The 13926-nt window shown below is 44.6% G+C and overlaps 1 protein-coding gene across 4 annotated transcripts in view; it reads left to right on the top strand.

The window, feature by feature from the left end:
- The window catches only part of LOC134563658 (mitogen-activated protein kinase kinase kinase kinase 4-like), a 100331-nt gene that overhangs the window by 68242 nt on the left and 18163 nt on the right, over nucleotides 1–13926 (top strand). For all 4 annotated transcript variants that reach the window (XM_063421801.1, XM_063421802.1, XM_063421800.1 and 1 more), the window contains 8 exons: nucleotides 2–133; nucleotides 2675–2742; nucleotides 3837–3949; nucleotides 6337–6434; nucleotides 6795–6925; nucleotides 10576–10669; nucleotides 12743–12916; nucleotides 13406–13535. In XM_063421801.1, coding sequence (XP_063277871.1) covers nucleotides 2–133; nucleotides 2675–2742; nucleotides 3837–3949; nucleotides 6337–6434; nucleotides 6795–6925; nucleotides 10576–10669; nucleotides 12743–12916; nucleotides 13406–13535 — 940 coding nt within the window. The remainder of the gene's footprint in view (nucleotide 1; nucleotides 134–2674; nucleotides 2743–3836; nucleotides 3950–6336; nucleotides 6435–6794; nucleotides 6926–10575; nucleotides 10670–12742; nucleotides 12917–13405; nucleotides 13536–13926) is intronic.

Below are 13926 nucleotides of genomic sequence, written 5' to 3'. Positions count from 1 at the left end.
GTGTGACAATTTCCGGGCTAGTAAGGACGTGTACCACAGCAGCTCCCTGTCAGACATGGTGACAACACCACTCAGCCCTGGGCAGGACGACGTGTTCTGGAGCGCGAGCCACAGCAAAGAGCAGCCCCCAAAGGTGAGTAAAACTCGGGGTGTTTGGCACTCTTGGGGGTTGGTGGCACTGCACTGTGTTGCACCCACCCTCTGCACTTCACAAAACTCTGAAAATCTCATTGCTTGTTTGTGAACTGGGTCACACTAATCTAGAAAAAGGGATGCAAATTTACAGGCAGGTTTGTGGTGTGGGTTTATGTGTATGTTGTGGTTTGACACGGGCCAAAAGCCAGGCACCCATAAAAGCCGTTCGCTCACCTTCTTTGCTCTTAGCTGGGCAGAGAAGAGGGGGAAAAAAATTAACAAAGAACTCATGAGTTGGGGAGAAAAACACTCTAAGGGCAAACCAGGTTCAAATTTAAAAGTATAAAGTAAATTTATTGCTAACAGAGTCAGAGGAGGATAATGAGAAGTAAAATAAGCCTTTAAAACATGTTTTTCCCCCATCCCCTCCCTCTTTCCCACCAACAGCACAGAGCAGACAGGGCGTGGAGATTTTGGTCAGTTCGTCACTCGAGATCCTCTGTTTGCTCAGGGAGAGGAGTCTTTCCTCTTCTATGCCATGGGTCCTTCCCACAGGAGACAGTTCTCTGTGAAATTATCCAGCGTGGCTCCAATCTCAGGAGCAGCAGTCCTGCCAAAACTGCTGCAATGTGGGTCCCTCCCACGGGCAAACAGTGTTTCTGAAACTGCTGCAGCGGGGGTCACTTGTCCACAGGGTGCAGTGCTCTAAGGGCAGGCTGCTCTCGTTTGGAAGCAAAGGCCCTCTCTCTCTCTGTGTTTGGAAACAGGGGTCTTCTCTCTCTCTTCGGGTCTCCCACTGGATCACAGCTTTTTCTGCCATCCACCCGCTCTGGCATGAGCACTTCTCCCACTGGCTGTGGGTGGATCTCTGCATTCCCCATGGATCCCCATGGATCCCCACGGGCTGTGGGTGGATCTCTGCATCCCCCGTGGATCCCCACGGGCTGTGGGTGGATCTCTGCATCCCCCTGGATCCCACGGGCTGCGGGTGGATCTCTGCATCCCACATGGATCCCCACGGGCTGTGGGTGGGTCTCTGCATCCCCCGTGGATCCCCACGGGCTGTGGGTGGATCTCTGCATCCCCCGTGGATCCCCACGGTCTGTGGGTGGGTCTCTGCATCCCCCGTGGATCCCCACGGGCTGAGGGGCTCAGCTGCCTCACCATGGTCACACCGCAGCCTGCAGAGGAATCTTGGCTCCAACACTTGGAGCACCTCCTCCCCCTCCTTCTCCACAGACCTTGGTGTCTGCATGTTGTTTCTCTCACATGTTCTCACCTCCTCTTCTTCTCTGTCTGGAAGAAAAAACTGCTGTTTGTGGCTACCATTGCCGACAAGTTCCAGCAGTTCAAAGATTCCTGTAAGGTCCCGCAGCGCCGAGAGGCTGATCTCGGTGAGGTTCGGCGTCGAGAGCTCACTCGCCGTGCTTCTGCCGCCGCCCCGCTGTCACTGTGTGGGCAGCGGCAGCCGCGGCGGCACCGGCGCTATTGAACGCCTCTCCTGGTGCAGGGCACCGGGAAGGAGGAGCCGCCACCGCCGGCCCTGCCCTTCTGCCCGCGGCAGAGCGGGCTGGGGCGGCCGGGAGGGCAGACTCGCTGAGGCCGCACCGAGACGGCGGCGATGGCGGTGGCGGATTGCAGCGGGCTGGGCTGGGGTGGCCCCGGCAGCGCCCCGCCACCCCTGGGGAAAAAAAAACAAACCTCCTGTGAACTGTTTTGATTTTCTTCTTAAATGTGTCATCACAGAGGCATTACCAGCCTCTCTAACTGGGCCAGCAGCAGGTCCATCCTCAGAGCCATCAGGGACTGGCTCTGTCAGACGTGGTGGAAGCTTCCAGCAGCTCCTCACAGAAGCCACCTCTGTGGCACTCCTGTACCAAAAACCAGGCTGTGCCAAATCAACATAATATCTGCACACATGATAATACCTGCAGGATCTGTAATTGCAGACACACCTCTTTTGTTACACCAGGTATTTGTAGCAGCCTGTTTGGTGAAAAAGTCTGGCTTGTTGTGGAAAAGCTTGTTAGTTTGTGTAATTGAGGTGATGGTGTATTTCTAACAGAATTTCTGAGAACACATGCAAGACTATTTGAGCAGGAATTCATATGCCCGTGTGTGTATTTATTTTATTACTTCGCAGCTCGGGGGGCTGTGTGTCTCATTCACCAGCCTGTGGTAACAACATAAGGTAATCCACCTGCTGGGGAAAGCTGCAGATTCAGTGACTGCAGATGCTCTTCACTGTCTGCTTTAAATATTGTCCAGGAATGACACTGACTCCGAGGAAAGGTGCAAACCTCTTTCTGTCTGCACCCTGTTAGACTGCACAGGCTCGGAGCAAACTGGAAGCACCTGCTGCTGACTTGCAGCTTTCAGTGCTGATATCATGGAATACCCCCCTTCAGGTCCAACTGAACTACTGTTCATTTCTGTTGGTTAGTCTTTTTTTATTCATTGAAATAGGGTAAGCATTAGGTTTGTCAGCTGAATCTAAAATATCAGTAGCAACCTTGAAATGTTTGATTTAATTCTTAAGGTTCCAGAAAGGACAACCTCAAAATTTTACAGCAGGGATCAACCTAGCCATCAGAGATGCTTTTCAAGGTAAGCTCTAAAGTGTTTTATGCTTATACTAAAACTAAACTTACACTGTATACTTTATATACATACACTGTGCTTATACTTTTATGCTTAAACTAATTTTTTAATGCTGCTTTATTGTCAATAGAAAAACTGAAGTATCTGGCAGGTGCTCTACCGCAGTGCCAGTGGCATTGGTTTCAAAGGAGAGTCAGGTGTCTGGATGCCTTGGTTAGGGGGGTCTGGCCTCAACTCCTTTTGCAGGCACTTTTAATTGTATTTTGTGCTGCTTGTTTTGCCTGATAGTAGCTTGAACAGGCAGCTTGTAGATGTATTGTGACAATTTTGGCAATCTGCCCTTAAGGCTGGTGTACTTTTTTTAAATCCCAGGAGAAAAGACCAAGGATGTCTAGAACTCGGCAGTGAAGGGCAGCCCCCACTGGATGTCTTATCAGGGAATAGAATGGGTTGGAGAGACTGGAAAGTGAAATAGATTTAGCTGAAATAACAAAGTGATGTGCAGCATTTCTGATGAGTCAGAGTTAGAAACGTCGTCTGAAATAACTTTCAAGTGAAATCAAGCCCTAAATGCACTCCGCTTGGGAATTAGAGGAGGTAACATATAAGTAATTGTCCATGTTACAAATGAGCGACTTCTTGGAGTGTGTTTCTGGTTGAGCCACTGGCTTGGCAACTTTTTTTACTGTCCAATGCATTCCTATCTCCATTGATAAATGACTGCTGATGTGTCTTCTGGGAAGGTAGTGGAGCAACTCAAGACTGGTAGTCTTGAGTTGTAAAACCATGAGATTTTGGAATCAGGACTGACACAGGTCTGAAGAGTCTAAGGCAGATGTAATATAGAAGGATATTTTGTAGTGACTTGGGAATCTCTGTAATCTCCCAGGATGACTGTCCAGAGGAAATTGTCCCCTCCATCATCTTCTCTCACTCCTGGGTGGCCCTTCTTGGAGCAGCAATGAAGATAAACTTTTCATAACCCAGAGTATGATCTCATACTCTAACAGCAGGGAGCTCAATCCGGTGGCCCAGGAGCTCTGTTCCAGTCTCTGTTCCTGCACACGAGAGTCTCATCTGCTTTCTGTCTTTCTGTTTAGTAATACTCATCAGTCATGCCCCGGGGGACATGCTCTGAAGCTGAACAGTAGCAGCAGCACTCCTGACACCAAGCAGTGGGAGATGGGATCTCAGAGCAGCTGGTCAACCTCAGGTGATTCCTAAATCAAAGGTCCTTCAGTCAAAATGTACTAAACTCCTGTCACATGAAATGGTCTTCTGCAGGATGTCAAGTTCTGCATTGCAAATGGTATATGAACTTTTAATGACATTCTCTGGTGAGAGAGTTTTGAAAGCCCTCTGGATTTTATGGTTCCATGTTCCTAAAATATAAGCACTTCCTCTTTTGAATCAGAAAAGTGACCATGAATATATTTTCATATGAAAAATTTGAATTGCCTCAGTTAAGAATTGAAAAAAAAATCATTTCTGTTGCAGTTAGTGACACAATTGAAACTCCGCAGAGCCAACATTCCAGACATACAGATGCAGTTCAATACTGATGTTCACCCATTGGCAAATTCTGCTCTTTGCACTGCCCACTGTTAAGATGATAGAGTTGAGCAGCTGATGTAGACTAATATTTCTGCACTCTAATAATGTACTGGCAAATGGAAGCATAAGTCTCTCTCTAGAGCACATTATGAAATATTTCTCCAGTATTCCTTTATGCACAGAAAGATAGTGGAATTGAAAAAAAAAAAGAAAAAGGGCCAAAAAGTTAAAAGGAAGAGAAAACTATCTGATTTAGGCAAAGTACAGCTTAGTAAGCTCCTTTGCTGTCCCTAGTCTTGGTGTAGGAATGCAGCAGCTTGCTCGTGATTGTGAAGTTTTTTGCGGTACAGATTCTGGTTCCTGAGGTTCTGACAGACGGGGACATGGAGAAGTGGACGGCTTTTTTCCTTTCTTGCTACTCCTATGGGTGTTTTCTGTGGGTCAGCCACAGGGCAGTTCTTGTATAGCCCCTCATGAAGTTCTGGTGTGTCACAAGGCCTTGCAGCGAGGCTGGCCACGAAAAGTTGGGAACATGGGGAATCACACATGCCCAAAACAGGGTGGATGCAAAAAATGTTCTGAAACCACCCCAGTGAACTTATGAGGTCGTTTATTTTTATATTGAGGTTTACATTGTTAATTTAAAAGCCCTTGATAAATGAGGAACAAATTGCTTATTTATTACACTTACACAGTCAAGCTGGGTTTGCTTTTACTAGCTACACAGAATAGGAAGCTTTTCTTCAAGAGCAATGCAAAGCACACTCTAAATTGCTTGGGTTTTGTTTCTTTTTGCTCTTATGTCATTTTGTGTTTGAATAACAGAGTTGAAAAACATGCAACAGCCCAGCTCAATTTTGCAAACTCCATGTGATGTGTAACTCCTGTGCTATTTTGGCATGGGGAAACAAAAATATCACCAGCAATGGAAGGAATAGAAAACCTCTCTTGTGGTTTAAACTGTCTCCTTGAGTTCTTAAGTGTCACTAAATTACAGCTAGTTCTGGCATATGGCATTTCAGATAGAATTTGTTGCTTTCCCAAACCCACAGGGATAATGAATTGGAGGAAAGGGCTGTAAATACTTTAAAGCTAATAGTTCTGCTGAGTTGCTTAGGTGCTTATTGACCAGTAAGGAATTCTGAGTTTTGAAAGCTTTGCAAAATGGATGAAGACATGAAACCATTGTGACAAATCTAAATTACCAGATACTAATCCTAACTTGTGTGAGCTTGAATTCTCCCCCCTTAACTTGCAAGGAGTCCTGTTGGTAACAGTGGGGTAGTCATGGGAAAAACTGCTGACAAAGGCAAGTGTTGAGCTGGCCAACATGTCCCAGGGCAGGATGAGGGTGGTTTTCCTTCCTTTCCCTTGTGTCAGGGATTGTGAGCAGAGTATCCCTTCAGGACTTCTTTTGCTTTTTCCAGTGCTTGCAGGCAGTGGGGGCCCACATTTCACAGGTAGATTTTCAGTTCATCGCAGCTGTTTGGCCTCAGCCCAGTTGGGTTTAGATAATCACTCTTTGAACTGGTTTTGTGTAACAGTTCTATGAAGGCCAGATCTTGGGCGACCTCTATTTTCTCACAGAGGTGTGTAGGGGGGCTCAACCTCCTGAGCTTTCTTGCTGATCTGTCTGCAGTCACAGGAAACAGCTGCTTGGCCCTTTGGTGCTGGAATATGACCAGCACATCTCTCCTCAAGATGAGGATCAGAGGAAAGGATTAGGACGCCCTCACCTTTTCCCTTGCTCCCTTTCCATGGAGCTTCCTGATGTGCAGTGGGAGTGTGTTACCAAGGGTTTGGGTTGCTTGTCTTACTCTTGCAGCATTAAAGTGCACTGGTATCAATTTATGTACATAATATTGCAGCATCCAGAACCACTTGGAAACAAACAATAAGATTTTCCTTTGCAACAAAGAGAGAAGAGAAGTTTGTCAGCAGAGGCTGGTATCTGCTTTGGGTCATAGCTATGTGTGCTTGTCTTGCTCTCCCTCCTGCTGCATGTACATTTAAAAACCAGAAACTTCTGGGTTTTTTTACCCACAGGGAACCCAGGACTGGCCAAGACACAGAATGTTTTGTCCCAGAACCAAGTGCAGTTGCATCAGAAGGCTGAAAAAGTTTCTCATCCAGGCCAGATTGCAGTAGGTTCTTTTAAATCCACTGATATGTTTGATTTGCCCATTGTTTTCACCAAGGGGTCTGTCTGTGCAGACAGCTCTGTTTTGATGTGTGAGTTTGTGGTCATTCATGAGTTGACCTGAGGGGCGTGTGGGGCTGGCTCAAGCTCACTGCTCTCAGCTCAGGTCCTCAGCAGAGTGTCCAGTTTTGGCTCAAGTCACTGTCCTGTGTGAGATACCCACCTGTGATGGACCAACAGAAGCATCAGCTTTTCAGTAAAGCTGGTTTGTTGTGGAAGTGACCATAACTGTATATGCTGGGACAGTAAAATATGGCACAATCTGTTTGACAATGGATTCTTCATCTGAGTTTTCTTTGCTCAGAGTCCAGGCTCCTTTGCCAAGGTGAAGGACAGTGCCAGCTCCTTGTTAAAAGCAGCAGACTATTCCTCCTCAAGTGATGAAGTCAGCAGCAGCAGCAGCAGCAGCGATGAAGATGACACAAACCGCACAAGGTCAGCCTGATGATGATGATTGTTATTATTATTATTAATAATAATAATAATAATAATAATAATAATCTTGTCACATATTTCTAAATATCTAGAAAAAGCTGGCATGCATAAACACTCCCCCTCCTTTGAAGTTACTATCACTCATTTGTGTCAGTTGTAATTAAGCAATTTAATTGCCTTTTAATGAACTCCTGGGGGTAAATGTTTGCTCCATCAGATGTGCACAGCATAATAATGTGCTTTGATGACTTGCTGCCCTGGGACAAAGTGGAAATGTCTTGTTTTAGCTGGATATACTGGCTAGTGCTTTTATAGGGATTACTTCACATTGATCTTCATTTACATGGAATTTTCAAAAGAAAAAAGGAGAGGGAAACAAAACTGTAAAGACTGTATGCCTTCATGACAAACACAGGTTACAGTGGCGAAAACAAGGCAAACGTGGCCCTTGAATTCACATAGTCTGTTCACTCTGGGAGAAATAATTGCCATTGAAATCAATTCCTTCACCAGGGCTATTTATAAAAAGGAGAGATAGTTTTGTAAAATGCGTTGCATTTTTAATACTGACATTCTGCACAAATGCTGTGGTTTCCAGCTGATGCTGTGGCTTGTCCCACAGCTGATCCCACCTGAACTGTGTCTCTCTAGCTTTCCATTTTATCTTGCTGATTTTGTGACTGACATCTTCTGGTGTTCTACCTGTCATGTAAAATGTGCGTTCTGCTGAGAAATAGTGGAGCAAGAATAGCTTGCTACTCCAAGAGAAGGGAGACATGGGGTCACTTGGCCACCCCTGCTGTTAGGAACAGCAAACAGAAACATTTTTCAGTACTGATGAATGAAACTTCTGATTTTCTTACAAAGAGACTTTCGTTTAATTCAAGTTCTAGGATTTACTTTGAAGTGCATCCCAGGGCCACAGCTCTCTGTGATGGGGCTCTTGCTCTTCTGACAGAATTACACATGCAGTTTTGTCAGCTGTCAGGCAGAGATGCCCAGATTTGGAGCATTGTTGGAAGGTTATTGTGTTGGGCTGGTACCAGTCCTTTCCCCTGTGCTGCTCTGAAGAGGTAGATTTTTTGTGCCTGCATATGCTCCTGATTTGCATTTCTGAAGTTCATTTTCAAAGCTGTGATGAGGAGAAGGAATGTTAAAGAAATTTTGTAGCTTATTCAGTGCACCTGAAAACTGACTTTCACTGTAATGCCTTTGTTTTCCTACTGATCCTCTTCTAAACCACCTTATTCTGATCTGTAAAAAGTTTTATTCACTCTAGGTTGTAGAATTCTTCCTAGACCTCAGAAAGACTCTACATAAAAATATGGATTTGCCCTGTAGCAATGACTTTGCTGTGTAAGTGTCAGATTGCTGTGATCCTTGCATACTGTAATGATTTGAAGGAGTGGTATCACTGCCTTCAGAACTCTGCATTTGTTATTTGCGTCTCTTCTGTGTTTGAGATCCACCCATCCTCTGGAGAGGTGTAGTTAGCAGGATGCTTCCTGTCACATTTACCTTCCTGGGTACACAGCCACTGCAAGAGCCCCTGTAAAATTAAAGGTGTAATCTTGCTATTAACAAAGTCCCTTCACCTTGGCTGAACCTCATTTATATTAAAAGGTACTTCAGGAAGTATATCCTGATTGCTGCCAGGTAAATAGCAAAAAGGATAGTGATCTGACTGAAAGGAGCAGCAAGTGTTGAAACTGCATATTCTGGATGAAGTGAAGAGTTTGGGGGTATTTTGCTCTCTAAAGCACATCACTGTAGGATCTGAAGCGCGTTGCATTCAGGAGTGTTTCTATGGGGGCTGTGGCTGAAGCACCTTGGGCCAAGTTTTAGTGGGCTTCTGAAACCAACCTGTGTTTTCCTGTTCTTGCCTGGGCTGTGAACTGCACCTGATGTCCACACTCTGCCTTTCCTGAAGGTGCCCGGTAGGACTACACTGGTGACATATGCAAGAGAAGGGGCTTCCTGTGTTCTCAGATGAATCCTGTTAACCACCCTGAGAAGGCTCATTCCTAAGGATACTGGACCAAGGGCAGCTGTGTTTCACCAGTAAAGCAGCTTCTGGCCTTGTTTTTCTTTACAGTGAGATGAGCCAGAATTCTTCCTCACACCAGTTTTTTGTTTTAAGGGAAGAGTGACAGTGTATGTGATCCATTGTCTTACCCCCTTGTTTAGCATATCTATTCCACTGATGTTAATTTCTCCTACTTTATGGAGAGTGCTTCCTCCTGCAGTGCCTGCAGTATGCCCCTAAAACACTGAGTATCCTGGGACTCCTTTGTATAGTTCAGTTTCCTCTCTTTGCTCTTTAATTGCTCTTTCCTACCAGAATTTGGATGAGGTAGATGCAGGTGTGTGCTTGGCTAGGAATTACTTTCTCCCTCTCCTGAGTTGCAGATTGACATTATTTAAGATCAGCTGCTGTTTGCTTCCCTGATAAGAACAGGTCCTGGCATTCACCATTGATCCTAATCCACATCTTGTCATTCTTTTCAAGTTTAGTATGCAAATATTTACCCACTCACTTAGAAAGGGGAGACAATCAAAACCAAAAAATAAACATCAAAAAGTCACACAAAAACTTCTACACACCCATCTTAAATCAGTAGGTCTCTGACCAAATCTTCTTTGTTATTGCATGGGGCATCTTTTAAAACAAAAAAAAAAAATACATTGCAGTCTGCTACCAGTTGGCACATAGCACTGTAGAGCACTGTGAATTCACACTGACTGAATCCAGTCGGCTTTATAATTACTGGAAAGGAGGCAAAAATGTAATAGGCTTAAATGGATTGCAGTAAAAAAGATATGACTATAAATAAATAAACGAGATAAATAAATCATTTGAGGTGGAAGTGTGCAGAAATGGGGCCAAGACATGTTTGAAGCAGTTCCACTTGGGTGAAAAAGTTTAAAATGCAAAGATACCTCAGGCAGTGCAGGAAGCAGTGATGTACTGGGAATTCGCAACAGACACTTGCCTTGTTCTCACTCTTGTTTTTGTTATCAGCTTTTGATTACTGTTGAGGACAGGATGCTAGGCTAGGGGGGCTCTTGGCCCCAGCCAGTCCAGCAGCTCTTGCTTTCTTCTGTCTCTCTGTGCACTGGGCAACATTTTCTGTGTTTCCTTTTAAGCTGAGGATGTCCATGTTTCAGGGACTGCTTCACAGGATGAAATTCCAGTGTAGCCTGTCCCAGTAGGCACTGGCAGAGAGGTCCCTAACAGCAGCACATGGCAGAGCAGCTGCTGGTCTCTCTGGAGAGCAGGGTGGCTCATAATTACACCCCACAGGGGAATGTGTGACAGGAGACAGAAGTTTTGAAGTAGGCACTTCTCAAAGGACAGCTTGAGGGACTTGCCTGAGCTATGCAGTGTCTGAAAGATGATGGATGAAGTTCAGGGAGATGAAGGGATGTTCTCTGTCAAGGTGGGGAGAGCTTTATGCTGTGTGTGAATGGTCCTCAGGCACAAGCCCATTCAGGCAGATCCACAGACTAATCAACTTGCTTTTGTACAAGAACCTTTGAGTATAACTATTGAATGTTAATTATGTTAACTTTTGAACATGGTTATCTATAGTTGTTTGGTTTTTTTTTCCCTGAAGTAGTTCTGTTCATTAATTGGAGTTTGTTACCAGGCAACTGCTAAGCAGCAGAATTGCAGATTTCACAAGGACAAGCATACCAGATGGAATTGAACTGAAACCCCAAAGCACCGTGGCAGAACAGAAGGTAATTTGGCTATTTGTAAGGGGGTGGGTACAGTGAGGGGGAGTCAGGTCATTAATGTGCATGATAAACGCCATACCCATTACTTCTTGTGAGCATTCTCACTCTGAAGTTCTGCTCTGCCACTGCAAATTACAGCTATAAGCCTCGAAAAAAAAATGTGCAGTTTCAGGTTTTGTGCTTCCTGTAGAAATGCTTACATTTAGGTACGAAATTGCAGCTCTTTATTTGTCCTTCTTACTCACCTGTATTAGTTTCTGATGTCAAGGTATTTTGTGAAGGCACTGGGCAAAAAGCACTGTAGATTATTGTTTGTGGGAATTGTTGCTATTTTTAAAAATCTTGACTTCTTTTTATTCCAGTTTAAAGTGAACTACCTCCTACTGCTTAAAATATTACCAGAACAGGGGAAAACCTCTTCATCTCTCCCTACTGGCTTAGCAAAAAATCTTGTCTTCTCATATGACATGTTGTGGTTCCTTCTAGCTGTAGTTTCTAGTAGAGGCTTCCAGTCATGTGGATTTTCCCCTGTGACAAATATTAGCGCAAAAAAGATGAAGAGCGACAAAGCAGAACAATGTTCTTTGTGGTTGAAAACAAGAAAAAAATTAAAGTAATAAGACTTGTACTTGGTGTCAGGGCCCTTTTCAGATATTATTGAGTGTATTCTTGCTTCACAGATAGGGAAAATAAATCACTGTGAAACTGGTGTTTTCTCCAGAGCTGTGGCAGGGTAGTAAGAAAAAGGAGTTTCCTTTAACTCTGGTGTCTCCAAACTTCAGACCAGAGTAGTGATCCTCCTGCCTGGGGAGAGAGTTCCACTTGGCCTTTGTCCCACCATCCTCAAGGAGAAAAAACCCTGCTTTGGAGAAAGAACGATAAACGGGGCATAAACAGTACTTCTCTTGTGGCAAAACCAGCCCAGTGTTTCCATTTTCCCTGATATCTGGGTATTGGAAATAGGCTGCTTGAGGGAAGGGGGAATGTTGGAGTCTTTGAGGCCCACACTGAAGATGAGGGAAGCTGATAAATAGCTGAGGTTATGTGTTTTGGTGAGTTTGGAGGAAAGAGTGTGGGAGGAAGAACAGGGAGAACAGGCAGATGGATGACACTTCTCATAAATTTTTCTGCTGCCTTCTAGTCTTCTCCCCGTTTCTCATGGAGCCTCCCATCCCTTCCTCCAAACCCTTTTTCAGCCACCGGCCACAGCCACCATGAGTCTCCACATCACCTCCAACATCCCTTTCCTCGTCCTGTCAGCATGAACCGCTTTGAAGTGGTGTTAGGGTGTACCAAACTGCCCGAGTGATTCAAATGGGGATTTGGTTTGGTTTAGTTCAGTTGAAAGTGACTGAAAACTGAACTAAAAGGCCGCAGACTGGCTTCATTCCCCAGTCTCAAATACTGACTTGCCTATTTTGGGTTCAGTTTTTACATCTAAATTAAAACGTAAAATGTATTCCTAGAAAACAACCTCTGACTCCATAAAAGTGCTGTCAGAGAAAGAGTTTGTGTGGTACCTCACAAAGTTCTTAAATATTTCCATGGAATGCAGTAAGGAGGTTTGCAGAACCAAATGTCACTATACTGGAAATGCTGATGCTGAGTCCTACTAAATGTCCTCTTTCTGGAGAAAAGTTTCCTAATTCAGTAAATGGAAAGTTGCAACAAACTAAATGGTGAAGGGCTTTGAACTAAATGCAGGTCCAGAAGCAAGCAGTGCCTTCTTCTGTCCGCAGTACGCAAAGGTCAGGTCTGAAACTCGTTAGCAAATCATTTGACTTGGTATCTCTGAGGCTGGAGTTCCTTCTTTTTCTGTGGTTGAGGTAATGTTAAATGAAGAATATTTGTGGAGTGCTTCAGGAGTAAACCCGTGATTTGTCATCTTGGGTGTTTGCCATACACTTTGATATTTAGTTTTTGGTTTTAATCTTGCCATAGGGTTTGTCTTTACATGATGCATCACAGAGAGCACTCCTCCCCATGTGCTCGTTATTTATCATCCTGATTAACTGGAGTTGCAGAGTGCATTGAAAAAAACCTAAACGTGGTATTTAACTGTATGTTCTCATGCAGGATCAGATTTTAGGGAAACAATTTCCAAACACCCAAGAAGGCCTTTGGAGTATAAACAGCCAGAACTATCTCCTGCCAGATCTCCTCCAGCAAAGCCAAATTACAGACTCCTCTGTGAACCCACCACAAGTGCCACTGACTTGCCAGGAACCTCAGAACAAACCTCTGACTAAGGTAAGAGACAAATTCCAGATTGACTGGACTCAACTCCAACCTTTTTAAGTTGCTCTGTCCTGTCTCTTTTTACAATGAGTGTTTTCACTACATCCCCTCTTTCCTTTCCAAGTTTTATCTGGGAGGAAGATAAGAAGTCTTGAGCTGCCTAACAGATTTCACTGTTACACTTATTTTCCCCCATCTTCTTCTTTCCTTTCTTTCTTGCTTTTTTTTTTTTTTCACCTCACCTTTTGCACAAGCTAGAGGACTCTTACCCTCTGCTCCTTGCCATGGCAGCATTCTGGTGTGCCTCTGCTCATTGTCCCTGGCTTTCTCACACCCAAGCCTCCTGTGAGGGAGCACAGGGCCAGGGCAGCCCCAGAGGGCTCTGACAGTGCTGTGAGCATGGGACTGTGAGGGGAGGTATCACTAGAGGCAGATACCAGCTGTCAGGGCACCACAAGGTGTGTGCCCCAAGCACCACCAAGCTCTTGTTTCTCTTTGCAGAGCCCATGTGGTGAAAGCCCACCTGCCAAGAGCAGCACATCCTCCACAACATCATTCACATCATTCATAGATCCGAGACTTCTGCCAATCACCCCTCCCACCAGTCCAGTAGGACCCTCCTGTAGTTCTCGTGAGTATGCTTTGCCTTTGAATTAAAATGTTCCTCCTGTGTTTTTCTTTTTTGTTGGTGTTGCTTTATTTCTCTTTTTTTTGGTCCTTTTTTCTCTCTTTTTAAAAAATTTTTGCAGGTGTGGAGAGCGCTTATTGCTTGAAAATGAAAACTCTAAAATCTCCTGAAACTGGAACTTCACATTACTGTGAATTTTCATTGTAGTGCTTCTGCCCTTCTTTCAGATGTGGTTCGCCGTACTCTGCTGCTGTGTTACCACAATGCTTTCTCAGGAATGCTTGAGGAATTTTCCAGATTTTTTTTTGGCTATACAAAGCTCTCAGGGTGTTTTCTCACCCCTCTGGGATTTCTTGCATTCTACCATGAACAAGGTGGTTCAAATATGAGCTGT

This window comes from Prinia subflava, chromosome Z (assembly GCF_021018805.1).
Source record: "Prinia subflava isolate CZ2003 ecotype Zambia chromosome Z, Cam_Psub_1.2, whole genome shotgun sequence".
NCBI lineage: Eukaryota > Metazoa > Chordata > Aves > Passeriformes > Cisticolidae > Prinia > Prinia subflava.
Note: the sequence above shows the minus strand (reverse complement) of the source record. Positions and strands in the feature narration are given on the sequence as shown.